The sequence below is a fragment of the Carcharhinus amblyrhynchos genome, chromosome 25 (assembly GCF_965287045.1).
Source record: "Carcharhinus amblyrhynchos chromosome 25, sCarAmb.v2.hapA, whole genome shotgun sequence".
NCBI classification, from domain to species: Eukaryota; Metazoa; Chordata; class Chondrichthyes; order Carcharhiniformes; family Carcharhinidae; genus Carcharhinus; species Carcharhinus amblyrhynchos.
The window spans coordinates 11,275,416-11,292,315 of NC_137348.1; the positions used below are offsets into that span (position 1 = coordinate 11,275,416).

Consider the following 16,900-nt stretch of genomic DNA (forward strand, 5'->3'; position numbering starts at 1 on the left):
TGCACTCATCCAGGCAAATGGAGAATATTCCACTACACTCCTGACTTGTGGTAGGGTACTGGATCAGAACCCCAAGTTACATTAGAATGCCAGACTCGACCCCAACAATTTCTCCATATTGGCACAAATAGGATACTTCACTTCAAGAATGATTCCACTGACGTTTTTCATATTTTACAGTAAAATAAAATTTAATAAATTCAAATATAACAAATGAAGCAGCTTAAACATTAACAGGTGAACAATATTTAAAAATGAAAGGAACGAACTTTTTCTACCTTATCACTGTTCCCATTCCAAATAAGCAACAATCCTCTTACAGACTTAAATGCTACTTTAAATAATCAGCAACCATAAATATATTTGTTATAATGAGCAGAGTCAGTCTTGAAGCTTTCAGAGAGAAAATGAGTTTCAGAGCATCTTGCAGAAGCCTCTGTCAAACAATTCCCAGCTACAACTGCAAAAGCTTCTTGCTTTCTACTACAGTGTCAGCTCTGCACACAAACACAACCCTGTCAATCACTAATCAGAAAATCCAGGGAAACGCAAGCAAGCAAAACTCCATTAACTCTACCTAACACAACCACATGCAAGGCCAAAATAAGTAATTATCCTGCTCTCCCAGCTTGGCTAGGGGCACAGCAAGATCTGGAGCACAAGCTTTCACTACAACTGGCACTTACCCAGCAACGTGGAAAATTGCCCAAGTTGGTCCTGTAAACCAAGAAACAGGACAAATTCAACCCGGACAACTACTGCCCCATCAGTCTACTCTTGGTCATCAGTAAAGTGATGGAAAGGATCATTAACAGTGCTATCAAGTGGCACTTAGTCAGCAATAATCCGCTTATGGACACTTAGTTTAAATTACACAGAGCAGAGATAGCTCAGTCGGTAGACTTTAAATTCAACGGTCCAGGGTTCAAACCTCCTGTCTGGGTGCTGCTTTTAGCTCGAGGTGTTCATTCCACCCAGAATGTCTAAATAAGTATGCAATGTTTGCTGAACGTTTTAAAAGACTGGGTCATTCAGCTCAGACCTCATTACAGTCTTGATTCAAATATGGACAAAAGAGCCTAATGCCAGAAGTGAGATAACAGTGGCTGCCCTTGATATCAAGGGGCTCATGCAAAACTGGAGTCAATGGGAATCAGGAGACAATGCTCTGCTGGTTGGAGTCATACCTGGCGCAAAGGAAAATTGTGGTGATTGGAGGTCAATCATCTCTTCTACAGGAGTTCCTCTGGGTAGTGTCCAAGGTCCAATCAATTTTAGCTGCTTCATTAATGACCTTCCTTCTATCATAATGTCAGAAGTCAGGCAGCACAATGGTTAGCACTGCTGTCTCACAGCACCAGGAGCCTGGGTTTGATTGCTGGCTTTGGTCACTATCTGTGTGGAGTTTGCACACTTTCCCCATATTGGCATGGGTTTCCTCCAGGTCTCAGTTTCCTCCTACAGTCGTGTTGATAAGGTGGACTGGCCATGCTACATTGCCCCTTAGTCACAGGGGGACCAGTTAGGGTAAATGCATGAGATAGGGCCTAGGTAGGATTGTGGTCGATGCAGATTCAATGAGCCGAATGGCCTCTTTTTGTAGAATTCTATGACGGCTGCACAATGGGACCTCTGGAGGAGGCCGAGATGGATCATCGACTTGGCACTTCTAGCTGCCTTATCTTTTACACTGATGTGCTGGGCTCTTCCATCATTGAGGGTGGGGATATTAATGGAGCCTTCTCCTCCAGTGAATTGTTTAATTGTCCATCACAATTTACGGCTGGATGTGGCAGGACTGCAGAGCATAAATTTGATCCATTGGTTGTGGGGTCACTTAGTTCTGTTTATTACTTGCTGCTTATGCTGTTTGACAGAAGTAGCCTTGATTTGTAGCTTCATCGGGTTGACACCTCATTTTTTTTAGATATGCCTGGTATTGCTCCTGGCAATGCCCTCCTACACTCTACATTGAACCACAGTTGATCCTCTGGCTTGGTGGTAATGGTAGCCCCACTATGGGTTTGCAGACTCTGGATCTCAAAGGGGGACTGGAGTGGTTTTTGACTGAAGAGGTTGCAATAGATAGGTGGGAAATGACTTTTTAGGTGCATGTGACCTTCTAGACTCCATTTGATTGCTTCAGGGGATGGGAAAAGAATTTCCTAGAGTAGTTTATACTTTATCAGCCCTATCAGTTTTTCATCTTTGAGGAATTTAACTGGTGCAGGAATGGCTCGGTGGGGGGGATATTTAAATCACGTGGTCTGGCCATCACGGTGTGGGGCAATTTTGTTTAACCATCTGCCTGTCAATTTTGGATGCTCATTTTTTGCAATAAAACATCTATTGATGTGGTAAAACTCAAAACATCTTCCATTTTATAGTGAACTTCAAACAGAAGGGAATTGTAGTCTGTGGTAGGCCTGAGCTATTTTCTGTGCAGAGTCACAGAATCGTCTTTTTCTAAAATTATTTGAATAAAATTCCATTGTGGTCCGTTTGATTATCAGACGTAACCCAACTTCAGAAGATTTTCTTCAGAAATGTTCTGTGCAAAATTGGATGATACATAATAACATTGCTGAATGATCTCACATCATTCATTTACACACAGATTAAAAATGACTAAAATCAGACCATAACTATAGCTTGTCTCTTAAAATATATAGAGTGTAAACCCAATGAATCGAGATACTAATAGGCCCGTAGCAACAGGCAGCAAACAGACAATGGGGCTGCAGTTGACCAAGTAAATATAGCACAAGTCAACATTAGAAACTCAAAATTCTACAAACATGATATATGCCAATCTCACCCATTCTCATGATTTATCTAGCCCCCAATCTCAGATTCATATTTACAATTTCATTGTTGTGTTTCAACCCCTCCATTGATCACCCAAAATGACAAAAGAGCTGAATGCTCTAACCTCTTCTATCCCCACGAATCTGGATTTTGTTCAACCCAGCTACAGTTTATTGTGCCCAGCCCCCTCCACTATTACACCACTGGCAGTCTTGCTTCCAGCTGCCTTCCTATTTTCAAATTTTGTCTTTAAACATTCTCCAACTCACCACACTTCTTTCCACCATTAATACACTCCTTAAACTCCACCTCTCTAACTTACTTTTAGTCTCTCATCATCATTTTGGTTCCTTTTTTCCCTCAAATCTCTGCTAATGACCAGGGGACTTCTGTTAAAGGTGTAATACTGGCATATATTTTTTCTGTGATACTCCTAGTTCATAATCTTATTTTACTCCACCCACTAATAATTAGAAATCTTTAACCACCCAGTTCTTTGCACCAGCAATTTGCAATCAAGAGTATTTCCTGCAATTAAGTACCAAGTTCCTCCCACAGTCCAAAAGGCATGCTGGTTAGGTGCACTGACCATGCTACATCCACCCTCAGTTACCCGAACAGATGCTGGAGTATGGCAACTAGGGGATTTTCACAGTAAGTTCATTGCGGTGTTAATGTAAGCCTACTTGTGACTAATAAATCAATAAACTTGAAACAATTTTAGTCAGACAATATCTGTTTGCACAGATGACAAGTTCTACACTAAAATTGATATTATAACAAAAAATCATTTACCATTAATTTCAAGGAAAATAATTAGGCTGTGTAAAAATTGCACAAAACCAGTACATTTCACTGAAATCCTACAGACAACACTACAAGTGAAGGGCTTTTGATTATTTTGTGAATCAGTTACTGACAATACAATATTTAGAGTCAGTACTTGGCAATTATAAAGTTCAAAAGCCTCACTTAGTTCTGATAGTATCACTTACTAATCTCAGTGATGCACCTTATTTCTTTCCACCAAAATACTTCTTCATGAATCAAGTGCATACTTATCAGAATACACATTAGCAGTTTTGTTTTTTAAAATAATTCAGCATTTTGCATTTAAACATCGGTTTTGAGACTGAACTGAAAAAAACACAATTGCATGTGTACACAGGCCTGAGAAAGAAACTTGCCAATTCAAGTTGTCAAGGGTTCATACAATCCATTTTTAAGTAATGCTGATTTTGAAGGCATAAGATTTCATTCATCCAGTCAGAGTTGTCAACATTTAACCCATTTAAACATAGGTTGTTTAACTCTTCCCTGTTAGGGTGGCAGGACAGGATCAGCTTCGCCAACTCGAGTCTTGAAGACTCTGGGTTACACTTACCGAGGACAGTCTCTCTTCCACCTTCTTCCAACAGCAAACAAAAAGTTTGAGGTCACGTACCAACCCACTCAAGAACAACATTTCCCCTGCTGCAACCAGACTTCTGAATGGGTTTTATCTCGTGACCTTTCTCTACACTCTAGTATAACTAAACAGAAGCACAAAGGGTGGAGAAATATAAAAAGTGACAATTGTCAAAACCACTTATTAAACGGAATTATCCACTTAGGATCCACTTATTAAGCGGAATATTTAAATGGAAGAAGGTAGGTTTCCCACAGGAAGCTTTTTGTAAGAAGGGGACGTAGCCCTGACCAGATGTTAGTCTCACAACACCAGGTTCTAGTCCAAAGACAAAGCCTAAAGCAGCAAAACGCCAGCTCCCCAGCCAGGCTGAATTGTCCAGATAACAAGCTGAATCCCTCATTAAAAATCGGTACAAAAAATAAATAAAGGCAATGGCCAGTCCTCCGAGCCGCAGCCTTTACCTTCAGGATCAGACGATGGATTCGGCCCCGCACCGACGTCAAAAACAAAATGCAGAGCAGAAACACCCAGCTCCACACAGCAGCCAACTTCACCGCCGCCATGTTGGCAGCAACGTCACCATCTGGGTCACCTTCCGGTGTCAGAGGTCACCGGAAGCCGGGGCAACGTCAACGTAACACGACGTCCTGACGATGGTTACCCAGGCAGCCGGAGGTCACTCAGCTAGAGCCTATTCTGCACTGTGATTCACTCACATGCATTGTGATCCGCTTACTGTGATCCACACACACACACACTGATCCACTCATACACACAGTGACCTATTTACTGTGATCCACACACACTGTAATCGAGTCACACAATACTGCACTGTGATCCACACACACACCGTGACCCACTTACTGTTATTCACTCACACACACTGTAATCGACTTAGAAAATACTGCGCTGTGATCCACTTACTGTGTCCAATCACACAAAACTGCACTGTGATCCAGTCACACACACTATGTTCCACTCACACAATACTGCTCTGTGCCCCACTCTCGCACACTGTGAACCACTCTCATAATACCACACTGTGATCCACTCACACAATATTGCACTGTGCTCCACTCTCACACACTATATTCCACTCACACAATACTGCACTGTGATCCACTTACACACATTGTGATCCACTCACAATACTTTGCTGTGCTCCACACACTGTGATCCACTCACACAATACTGCACTGTGGTCCACTCACACACGGTGATCCACTCACACAATACTGCACTGTGGTCCACTCACACACGGTGATCCACTCACACAATACTGCACTGTGGTCCACTGCCTGTATTTTCTGCCCTTTGATTGTGATTATGGGTTCTGTGTACAGTGCATGAGGAGCAGGCTGGTGCATGACTTTGGTTTTTTTTAATTTTGATGGTGAGTCCAAAGTTATCACAAGCCGTGGAAAATTTGTCCATACTGACTTGCATCTCTGGCTCTGAGCCAGTATACAGGGTGCAGTCATTAGCAAAGAGGAAGTGGACCAGTTCACTTATCTTGGCAGCACCCTCTCCCAAGCAGTCACTATTGACACAGAAGTTAACTGCAGAATAGTAAAGGCAAGTTCTGCTTTCGGTAGACTGCGCTGTACTGTATGGGAATGTTGAGGAATCAGCCCAGCAACAAAACTGAAGGTCTACAGTGCTGTGGTACCCACGACCCTCCTGTATGCCTGTGAAACGTGGACTGTGTATCAAAGGCATGCAAGACAACTCAATCATTTCCACATGAGTTGTCTTCACAATATTATGCATCAGATAGCAAGACACAGAACCAGACATTGAAGTTCTTTCTAGAGCAAGTTTACCATCAGTCCACACACTGCTGATGAGAGCACAGACTCGGTGGGCAGGTCATGTCATCCATATGCCGGACGAGCATATACCCAAGTAGCTCCTTTTTGGGGAACTCACTGCTGGAAGATACTCACATGGAGGGCAGAAGAAATATTACAAAGACACACTCAAGGCCTCCCTGAAGTTGTTTACATAGACGCAACCACCTCGGAAATGCTGGCACAAAACTGCCCTACCTCATCCGCAAGGGCTGTCAAGCTTACGAAGCAAGGTGCAATACTGAAGCACAACTTAAGTGTGAGCTGTGGAATTCCAGAGCCACCAGCACAACAACCACAGTGCCAACACAAGTCTGTCCAATATGTGCCAGGACATTCTGTGCCCAAATTGGCCTGATCAGTCACCTTCAGGCACACACATCCAGCCTCAAAATGACTAATGGTGTTGAGGTCCTCATCGATGACAATGGGCAAACAACAATAACTGTGCTGCAATCCACTCTTAGAATCATAGAGATTTACAGCATGGAAACAAGCCCTCCGGCCCAACTTGTCCATGCTGCTTTTTTTTAAACCCCTAAACTAATCTCAATTGCCCACATTTGGCCCATATCCCTCCATACCCATCTTATCCATATAATTATCTAAATGCTTTTTAAAAGACAAAATTGTACCCACTGCTACTACTACCTCTGGCAGCTTGTTCAAGACACTCACCACCCTCTGTGAAAAAAATGCCCCTCTGGATCCTTTTGTTTCTCTCCCCTCTCACCTTAAACCTATGCCCTCTAGTTTTAGACTCCCCTACTTTTGGGAAAAGATATTAACTAACTAGCTGATCTATGCCCCTCATTATTTTATAGACTCTATAAGATCACCTGTCAGCCTCTAACGCTCCAGAAAAAAAAGTCCCAGTCGATTCAGCCTCTCTTTATAACCCAAACCATCAAGTCCTGGTAGCATCCTAGTAAATCTTTTCTGCACTCTTTCTAGTTTAATAATATCCTTTCTATAACAGGATGACCAGAACTGCATACAGTATTCCAAGTGTGGCCTTACTAATGTCTTGTATAACTTCAACAAGATGTCCCAATTCCTGTATTCAATTTTCTGACTGATGAAACCAAGCATGCTGAATGCCTTCTTCGCCACTCTGTCCACCTGTGACTCTACTCTGTCACACTGTGATCTACTCACACAGGGGTCTCCTCCATCTGAAACATCAACTCTTATCTCTCTCCACCGATGTTGCTTGGGGGAGACCTACTACCTATTTTACTCACCCATAAATAGTTAGAAACCCTGAACTACCCAATTCTTTGCACCAGCAATTTGCAATCAAGAATATTTCCTGTAATCAAATACCAAGTTTAGAAAAACAAACTCTATGCCTGCACAGATGACAGTTCTACATAGCTGAAATTAATATTAACAAAAAATTATTTACCATTAATCTTAAGGGAAATAATTGAGGTCTGCATCAGTGTAAAAATTACATATAGCCATCACTACATTTCACTGAAATCCTAGAGATGACACTACAAGTGAAGCACTTTTTGTGAATCAGGTACTGACTGAATAAAATATTTTGAGAATTGATTTTTGGAGATTAGCATTTGCAGGATTTTTGTTGTTTTTATGGTAGAAGCTCAGAATCTTTACATTGCACAGGGAGGCAAACTGACCCATTGAGTGCACCAACAACAAATTCACCCAGGCTCTATCCTGGTAAGTATTTACACTGCTAGTTCCCCGACACTAATGAGCAGCTTATCACAGTCAATCACTCTAACCCACACATCTGTGGACATGGGAAGAAACCAGAGCGCCCAAGGAAACCTACACTGACATGGAAGAACGTGCAGACTCTGCACAGACAGTCACCCAAGGCTGGAATCAAACCTGGGCCTCTAGCACCAAGGCAGCAGTGCTAACTACTGTGTCATCGTGCCACCCCCAGATTTCCAGCATCCACAGTATTTAATTGCTTTTGTAAGGAATAAACTAATGAAGAATTTGCACTTGTATGGGGGAAAAAAAGACAGTATTCCAAGTGTGGCCTTATTAATGTCTTGTATAACTTCAACAAGATGTCCCAATTCCTGTATTCAATTTTCTGACTGATGAACGTGTCTGAACTGGCTTAAGAAGTTTTGGCTCACAGTTGATGAGCTCAAGGCTGAGCTGCCAACATTGCAATGCATCAGGGTGGGGTAAAGTACTCTGGGTACTTTGTTCCAGTAGGCAGTCACACCCCTGAGGTTAGCATCATCTGAATTGGTCAGTGGTTAGGGACAGAAAGATATTAATAGGAATGTAAGAGGCAGCTTGTCAGGGAGATAGACACTACTCTCTGCAGCTCAGAGCAAGAATCCAAAAGGCTGTGTGACTGCATGGTGCCAGGGTTTATTTATTTATTTCATGAATTCATTATTGTCACAAGTAGGCCTACATCAACACTACAATGGTTTGCAATATCAGCTCAGGGCTGGTGAGGAACATACAGTGGGAGAGGGAGGATCCAGTTGGTGTGAAGCACAAAGATACCAATTACATAATCAAGACTAAGAGAGAGATTCTGCATGGAGAGTATGAGGAACTAGACACTAAATTAAAATGCAGAGCCTCAAAGGTAATCATCTCTGGATGTGTGGGAGAAGTGGGTTCTGGTTCTTGGGGCACTGGCACCAGTAATGGAGAGAGTGGAGGGTGTAATGGTAGGACAGGGGCAGAAAGCATTGGTGGGTGCTGTTTACAGATCAAACATATAAAACGCAATATCAATCAGGAAATTAGAGGTGTGTGTGGCCAGAGTAATACAGTAATTATGGGGATTTCAATCTCCATACAGACTGGGTAAACCTAATGTGAGGGATGGATTTTTGGAATATATGCAAAATGGTTTTGTCAAGCAATACAGACCATCCAGGAAATGGACTGTTTTAGATCTAGTATTGTGCAGTGGAAAAGAGCTAATTAATAATCTTGTTGTAAAGAAGCTTTTAGGAAAGATATATCGTTTTACATTAAGTTTGAAGGTGATGTAGTTCAATCAGTGACTGGAGTCTTATATCTACATAAAGAAAACTATGAAAGTATGAGGAACAAACTGCCTGTGGTAGATTGGAAAAATATATTTAAAAACGTGATGACGGACAGGCAATGACTAACATTTAAAAATACATGGTTTACAGAAAGTTCCTTCACAAAAACTCAGTGAGGTTCTTGCCATGCCTAATTAAATAACTGAAAGATTAAATCAAATCGAAGTTTTTTAAGTTGCAAGAAATGGTAAACCTGAGAATTGAGAGCATTTTAGGATTTTGCAAAGGAAGACCAAGAAGAGGATTAAGAAAGAGAAAATAGAATGTGAGAGTAAACTAGCGAGAAAAATAAAAGAAGACTCTCAAAGCTTCTATAGGTCGGTAAAAAGGAAAAGATTAGCAAAAACAAAAATGGATCCAGGACAAGCAAAGTCAGATAATTTACAACGGTGAACAAGAAAACAGAAAAGAAATTAAACAAATAATTTGCGCAGGATTTTCCCATCCTACCCATCATGGGAATTGTAGCAGCTGGGACAGAAATTTCAGGGGACCATACAAAGTCCATTGACATGAGCGGGAATTTCCAGTCTTGCGGTGAGAGCTGCTGCAAATTTCTGCCTTCTGTGTCTGTCTTCACAGAGGTAGATACTAAAAATCATCCAGAAATAATGTAGATTCAAGGGACTAGTAAAGGAGGAACTGGCAAGATTTAATATTAGTCAAAATAGCACTGGTGAAATTCGTGAAACTTAAAAGTGGATAAATCCCATGAACCTAATGATTTATTTCCCAGAATGCTGAAAGAGGTGGCTGCAGAGATAACAGATGCATTCATGGTCAACTTTCAAATATCTGTAGACTCTGAAATGGTTCCTGCACACGGGAAATTGGCAAGTATAACCCTGCTATTTAAGAAAGGAGGGAGAGGAAATGGGAAACTACAGACCTGTTAGCCTGGTATCAGTGGGAAGGAAAATGCTAGAATCTGCAATAAAGGATGTTATAGTAGGACATTTGGAAAATTTTGGTAGGATTGGGCAAAATCAATACAGACTTACAGAAGGGAAATCATGTTTAACAAATTTGTTAAAGTTTTTTGAGGATGTGATTTACTATCACATGTATCAGTATGTAATGAAAAGTATAGTTTCTTGCATGCAGTACAAAACATACCATTTATAGAGAAGGAAAGGAGAAATGTAGTGTTATAGTCTTAGCTAAGGTGTAGAGAAAAATCAACTTAATATAGCACTGTTAGAGAGTTTGTCAGAGTTAGATAGAGTTTTAAAAGCATAGAACAAAAGTAAAAGATGGAATTAGAGGGTATGCTGGAGACAGCTCGCAAGAAGTCATCACGCTAGCGCTATCTTGTCTGTAGGGCAAATAACTAGCAGAATAAATAAGGGATAATAGGTAGATATAGTATATTTAGATTTGCAAAAAGCAGATGGAAGTTCTACACAAAAGGTAAGTTAAATAAAATTACAGCATATGTGATTGCGGAGGTGGGGGGGGTGCGGTCTGGATTGTGTATTGACTGGCTATGGAGGGACAAACAGGGTCTCCTTTATTCAGCCTCCTCAGTTAGTCACAACAAAGGTTTTTTTAACTTCTTTTCTCTGCAGATACCTTTTACAATCCAAATATATTTACTTTTTTAATAAACCACCAAACCAGACTTTCGAGTCAAAGAAAGATAACGTTTATTAGATAAGGATAAATAATACCTAAGGATAAATAATGAATCACAACAACACAAAGACACCAGAGGTAAGAAAAGTTTGAATACAAATAAAGGATCAAAGAATATATGATTAAGTCATCTGTTTGTCCTCGAGGGGTAAATTGTTATACATTGATTACTCAACAGTTTGATGTTAATTAGTTCCCTTTATAATGCTGGAGGTGAATTAAAATCCAGGTAACTGCACTTTGCAGGGGACAATTTCCTTCCTTTTAATTCTCTGAGGTCATCCAGAAATGAATCAGTCTCTGAGGTTCTTTCCAATGGACATTCACTAACTAATCACTAATTAGTCATAAGTAGGCTTATGTTCACACTGTATTGACGTTACTGTGAAAATCCCCTGGCTACCACGCTCCGGTGCCTGTTCTTTCGTTTGGGTACACTGAGGGAGAATTTAGCAAGGCCAATCAATGCACCTAACCTGCACAGCTTTGAACTGTGGGAGGAAACCAGAGCACCCAGAGGAAACCCACGCAGATACAAGGAGAATATGCAAACTCCACACAGACAGTGACCCAAGCCAGGAATCAAACCCAGGTCCCTGGCACTGTGAAGCAGCAGTGCTAACCAATGTGCCATCGTGCAGGGATTTCCTTAGCTTAAGAGACATTCCTTAACACTCCCACTAGCACTTTCATCCAGATATCTTTGATGTCTGGTTTGGCAAAACCAGTTCTTAAGAACCTCCTGTTTGTATATCCCCGGAAGAAATGTAATTAACATGCCTTGCAGTCATTATTGTAGAACAAGTAATCACATTTTGATCTTTGATTTCAGAAACTTTTGACACATTTCAAGACAGAAGAAACTAACAGCAGATGGATTATTTAGCCTCCACAGGGAGAGTTTGAGTGTCTGTTGTGTTATGACTACAACAGATGTTAATTGCTGAGCAAACCAAATTCCCAGCGGAAACCTGGTTTATGGGCCATTCCTGTTTTTTGTGTTCTGAAAATGAGAAGAAAATGTACAAATCTCAGCAGCAAGAAGTCCAGTAATACTTTTGGGATTTTCAAAATTAGAAGTAAAAGCCTTATTGGCAAAAAAAAAAGAAAACTTAAGCGCTCAAGATTATAGTTGCATATTTAAAATTAACCTTACAAAATATTCTCCCCAAAAGACTCCCTATTTAGTCAGACCCCAAAGTAAACACCTCTTTTATATATGTTTAACTATTAAAATCCATAATATTACCTGATACTAAACTGCTGTTATTTTAATAGAAGCATATCATACGACTTAAACTTTAGGATAAACTTCACAAAACATCTTGGAATTTTTGGCCTGTGCCTTAACATTATAATTATATTTTATGTAACTCTGGACCTCATGGGAGGGTGGAAATTTCTGTAGTTCCAATTTTTGTTGCTGCTCCTCTTCCTCAAATCAGAATAAAATAATCAGAGAACACAGGACTGTCACTCTCAGCACTAAATAAACTGCAAGATTGCACCAAAGGTAAATGAGCAAGATAAAACTTTACAGTACTCCAAATGCCAAAAAACATTAGAACTGACAGTTTTACACCTTTCACTGCTTATTGTGTTGGAGTCAAAATGATGGTCTATAAAATAATGAGGGGCATAGACAAGGTAGGTAATCAATATCTTTTCCCAAAGATAGTATCTTTTCCCAAAGGAGTCTAAAACTAGAGGGCATAGGTTTAAGGTGAGAGGGGAGAAATACAAAAGTGTCCAGAGGGGCAATTTTTTTCACATAGAGGGTGTAAGTCTCTGGAACAAGCTGCCAGAGGGAGTAGTAGAGGCGGGTACAATTTTATCTTTCAAAAAGCATTTAGATAGTTACATGGGTACAATTTGTATAGAGGGATATTGGCCAAATGCAGGCAATTGGGATTAGCTTAGGGGTTTTAAAACAAAGGGCAGCATGGGCAGTTGAGCCAGAGGGCCTGTTTCCATGCTGTAAACCTCGATGACTCTATGACTTCTCTTTTACTCAACTACAGAAATCCAAGAAACCTTCAGAGAGAAGACCGCTTTTTGCAGCCCACGAATTTTCTGGTTTGACAACCTGATTCAAACTGCACCTTCTCCCAGCCCAGTGTTGCTTCGAGGAGATCTTCCTCACAGCCAAACATAAGCTCTTTGCAGTAACTCTAAAATGCTACCCTGCCCCCCCTCCCCCCAGCCCTCACTCACCTGCATCTCAGGTTTCAATGTTTTCACACCTCTTTGAAACTTAAACCCTTCCAAATATAAAACCTTTCATGTTCCTATTTCGTCTCTGCTTTCAGGTCAATAAAATTTAATATGCCCTCTTCTGTTTACCCATGGAACTCCCATAAAATGCAAAACGTTTCCTGTCATCTCGGACTTCCGCCTCATATTCAAACTCTCAACTTTTCTAATAATGCAAATGTTATAGCTAACCTATTTATTTGTACCTCAAACCCACCACTGTGGCACAGTGGTTGGCACTACTGCCTTATAGCACCAGGGACCTGGGTTCGATTCCTGGCTTGGATCACTGTCTGTGCGGAGTTTGCACGTTCTCCCTGTATCTGTGTGGGTTTCCTCCGGTTCCCTCCCACAGTTTGAAAGACATGCTGGTTAGGTGCATTGACCCCGAACAAATGTCGGAATGTGGCGACCAGGGGAATTTCACAGTAACTTAATTGCAGTGTTAATGTAAGCCTTACTTGTGACTAATAAATAAATAAACTTTAAATAATAAACAAACTCATTATAAATGCACAAACTTATCCCTGCATGTCTTGGTAACCTTTCCTCAGCTTGGAGGGGAACTTACATAAGAACATAAGAAATAGGAGCAGGAGTAGGCCATCTAGCCCTTTGAGCCTTCCCCGCCATTTAATAAGATCATGGCTGATCTGAAGTGGATCAGTTCCACTTCAGTTTCCCGCTTTCTCCCCATAACCCTTAATTCCCTTATCTATCAGAAATCTTGTCTATCAGAAATCAGAAATTTACAGGTGGTGGTGTTCCCATTTATCTGCTGTCCTTGATTAAGAAGTTGATAAAGAAAGGAAGGATAGACTATGAAGCTAAACTAGCACTAAATATAAAAAAGGACAGTAAGAGTTTTTACAAATATATAAAGAGGAGGAGGCTGGCTAGAGTGAATGTTGGACCCTTAGAGGATGAGAGGGGGAATTTAGTGGTGGGAGATGAGGAAATGGCTGAGGCCTTAAATAAGTTTTTTGCCTCGGTCTTCACAGAGGAGGATACGAATAGTTTGCCAGATATTAAAGATAGAAGGATGGTAGGAGTTGAGGGCCTAAATGCGATTACTGTCACTAGAGAGGTAGTGCTTGATCAACTAGCGGGACTGATGGTGGACAAGTCCCCAGGACCGGATGAAATACATCCCAGGGTTCTGAAGGAAATGGCAGAGGTGATAGTAGACGCCTTAGTGATTATTTACCAAACTTCGCTGGATTCCAGGGAAGTGCCAGAAGATTGGAAAATGGCTAATGTTACGCCGCTGTTTAAAAAAGGTAGCAGGCAAAAGGCAGGGAATTATAGGCCGGTTAGTTTAACGTCTGTTGTTGGAAAATGCTGGAATCCGTCATCAAAGAAGAAGTAGCAAGACACCTAGAGAAGAATTGTTTGATAGAGCAGACGCAGCATGGATTCATTAAGGGGAAGTCGTGTTTGACAAATTTATTGGAATTCTATGAGGATGTGACTAGTGCGGATGACAGAGGGGAACCGGTGGATGTGGTGTTTCTCGAATTTCAGAAGGCATTTGATAAGATGCCGCACAAAAGGTTGCTTCAGAAGGTTAGGGGGCATGGAGTTGGGGGTAAGGTGTTAGCATGGATAGAGGACTGGCTGTCTGATAGGAGGCAGAGAGTTGGTATCAATGGGTGCTATTCTGATTGGCGGTTGGTAACTAGTGGAGTGCCACAGGGATTAGTGCTGGGGCCTCAGCTATTTACCATTTATATAGATGATCTGGAGGAGGGGGCTGAGTGTAGGGTGTCGAAATTTGCTGATGACACAAAGATGAGTGGAAAAGCATATTGTGCGGAGGGTGTGGAAAGCCTGCAGAGGGATCTAGATAGGCTGAGTGAGTGGGTGAGGACCTGGCAGATGGAGTACAATGTTAGCAAGTGTGAGGTTATCCACTTTGGCAGGAATAATAGTAGGAGGGATTACTATTTAAAGGGCGAAAAGCTGCAGCGTGCTACCATACAGAGGGACCTGGGGGTCCTTGTGCATGAGTCGCAAAAACCCAGTCTGCAGGTGCAGCAGGTGATCAAGAAGGCGAATGGGATCCTGGCCTTTGTAGCGAGGGGGATAGAATATAAAAGCAGGGAGGTCTTGCTGCAACTGTACAGGGCACTGGTGAGGCCGCAGCTGGAGTACTGTGTGCAGTTTTGGTCGCCGCACTTGCGCAAGGATATTTTGGCCTTGGAGGGAGTGCAGAGGAGGTTCACTAGGCTGATACCGGAGATGAGGGGGTTGGACTATGAAGAGAGACTAAATAGACTGGGTCTGTACTTGTTGGAGTTTAGAAGGATGAGGTGGGATCTTATAGAGATGTATAAGATAATGAAGGGGATGGATAGGGTAGAGGTAGAGAGATTCTTCCCGCTCAGAAAGGACAGCAGGACTAGAGGGCACAGCCTCAAGATAAGGGGGGGACAGTTTAGAACGGAGTTGAGGAGGAACTTGTTCACTCAAAGGGTGGTGAATCTCTGGAATTCTCTGCCCGTTGAAGTGCTGGAGGCTACCTCGCTAAATATATTTAAGTCATGGGTAGATAGGTTTTTGGTAGGCAAGGGAACTAAGGGTTATGGGGAGAAAGCGGGAAAGTGGAACTGAGACACTTCAGATCAGCCATGATCTTATTGAATGGCGGGCCAGGCTCGAAGGGCTAGATGGCCTACTCCTGCTCCAATTCTTATGTTCTAGATTAAAGTGGTCGTGGGTTTGGAAGGTGCTGTCTAAGGATCTATTTACCATTTATATAGATGATCTGGAGGAGGGAACCGAGTGTAGGGTGTCGAAATTTGCTGATGACACCAAGATTGGGGGAAAGGCAAATTGTGCGGAGGGTGTGGAGAGTCTGCAGAAGGATCTAGATAGGCTGGGCGAATGGGCCAGGAAATGGCAAATGGAATTTAATGTTGGCAAGTGTGAGGTGGTCCACTTTGGTAGGAAGAATGGTAGGAAGGACTATTACTTACGTGGCGAAAAACTGCAGCAGGCGACGGTGCAGAGGGACCTCGGGGTCCTTGTGCATGAGTCGCAAAAACCCAGCCTGCAGGTGCAGCAGGTGGTCAGGAAGGCGAATGGGATGCTGGCCTTCATAGCGAGGGGGATTGAATATAAAAGTAGGGAGGTCTTGCTGCAGCTGTATAGGGCATTGGTGAGGCCGCAGCTGGAGTACTGTGTGCAGTTTTGGGCGCCGCACCTGCGCAAGGATATTTTGGCCTTGGAGGGAGTGCAGAGGAGGTTTACTAGGCTGATACCGGAGTTGAGGGGGTTGAGCTATGAGGAGAGGCTGAATAAACTAGGCTTGTACTCGTTAGAGTTTAGAAGAATGAGGGGAGATCTCATTGAGACGTATAAGATGATGAATGGGATGGATAGGATAGAGGTGGAGAGACTCTTCCCGCTCAAAAAAGACAGTAGGACTAGGGGGCACAGCCTCAAGATAAAGGGGGGGGCGGTTTAGAACGGAGTTGAGGAGGAACTTCTTCACTCAAAGGGTGGTGAATCTCTGGAATTCTCTGCCCGTTGAAGTGGTGGAGGCTGCCTCGCTAAATATTTTTAAGAAGCGGGTTGATGGGTTTTTGATAAGAGAGGGGATTAAGGGTTATGGGGAGAGGGCGGGAAAGTGGAACTGAGCCACGACAGATCAGCCATGATCTTATTGAATGGCGGGGCAGGCTCGAAGGGCCAGATGGCCTACTCCTGCTCCTATTTCTTATGTTCTTATGTTCTTATGATCTTTGGTGAATTGCTACAGTGCATATTATAGACAGTCAGTAGCAGCAGTGTGTACTATCAGTGGTGGAGGGATTGAATGTTTGTAGATGTGGTGCCAATCAAGCAGGCTGCTTTGTTCTGGATGGTGTCAAGCT

The 16,900-nt window shown here is 42.2% G+C and overlaps 1 protein-coding gene across 1 annotated transcript in view; it reads right to left on the reverse strand.

Annotated features, from left to right (window-relative positions):
• The window catches only part of gpr107 (G protein-coupled receptor 107), a 100,027-nt gene extending 95,239 nt beyond the window's left edge, over window positions 1-4,788 (reverse strand). Inside the window, exon 1 of the mRNA XM_080211817.1 lies at window positions 4,681-4,788. Within this exon, the coding sequence (XP_080067943.1) occupies window positions 4,681-4,782 (102 nt within the window). The 5' untranslated portion in view covers window positions 4,783-4,788. The remainder of the gene's footprint in view (window positions 1-4,680) is intronic.
• Between the last annotated feature and the right edge of the window lie 12,112 nt (window positions 4,789-16,900).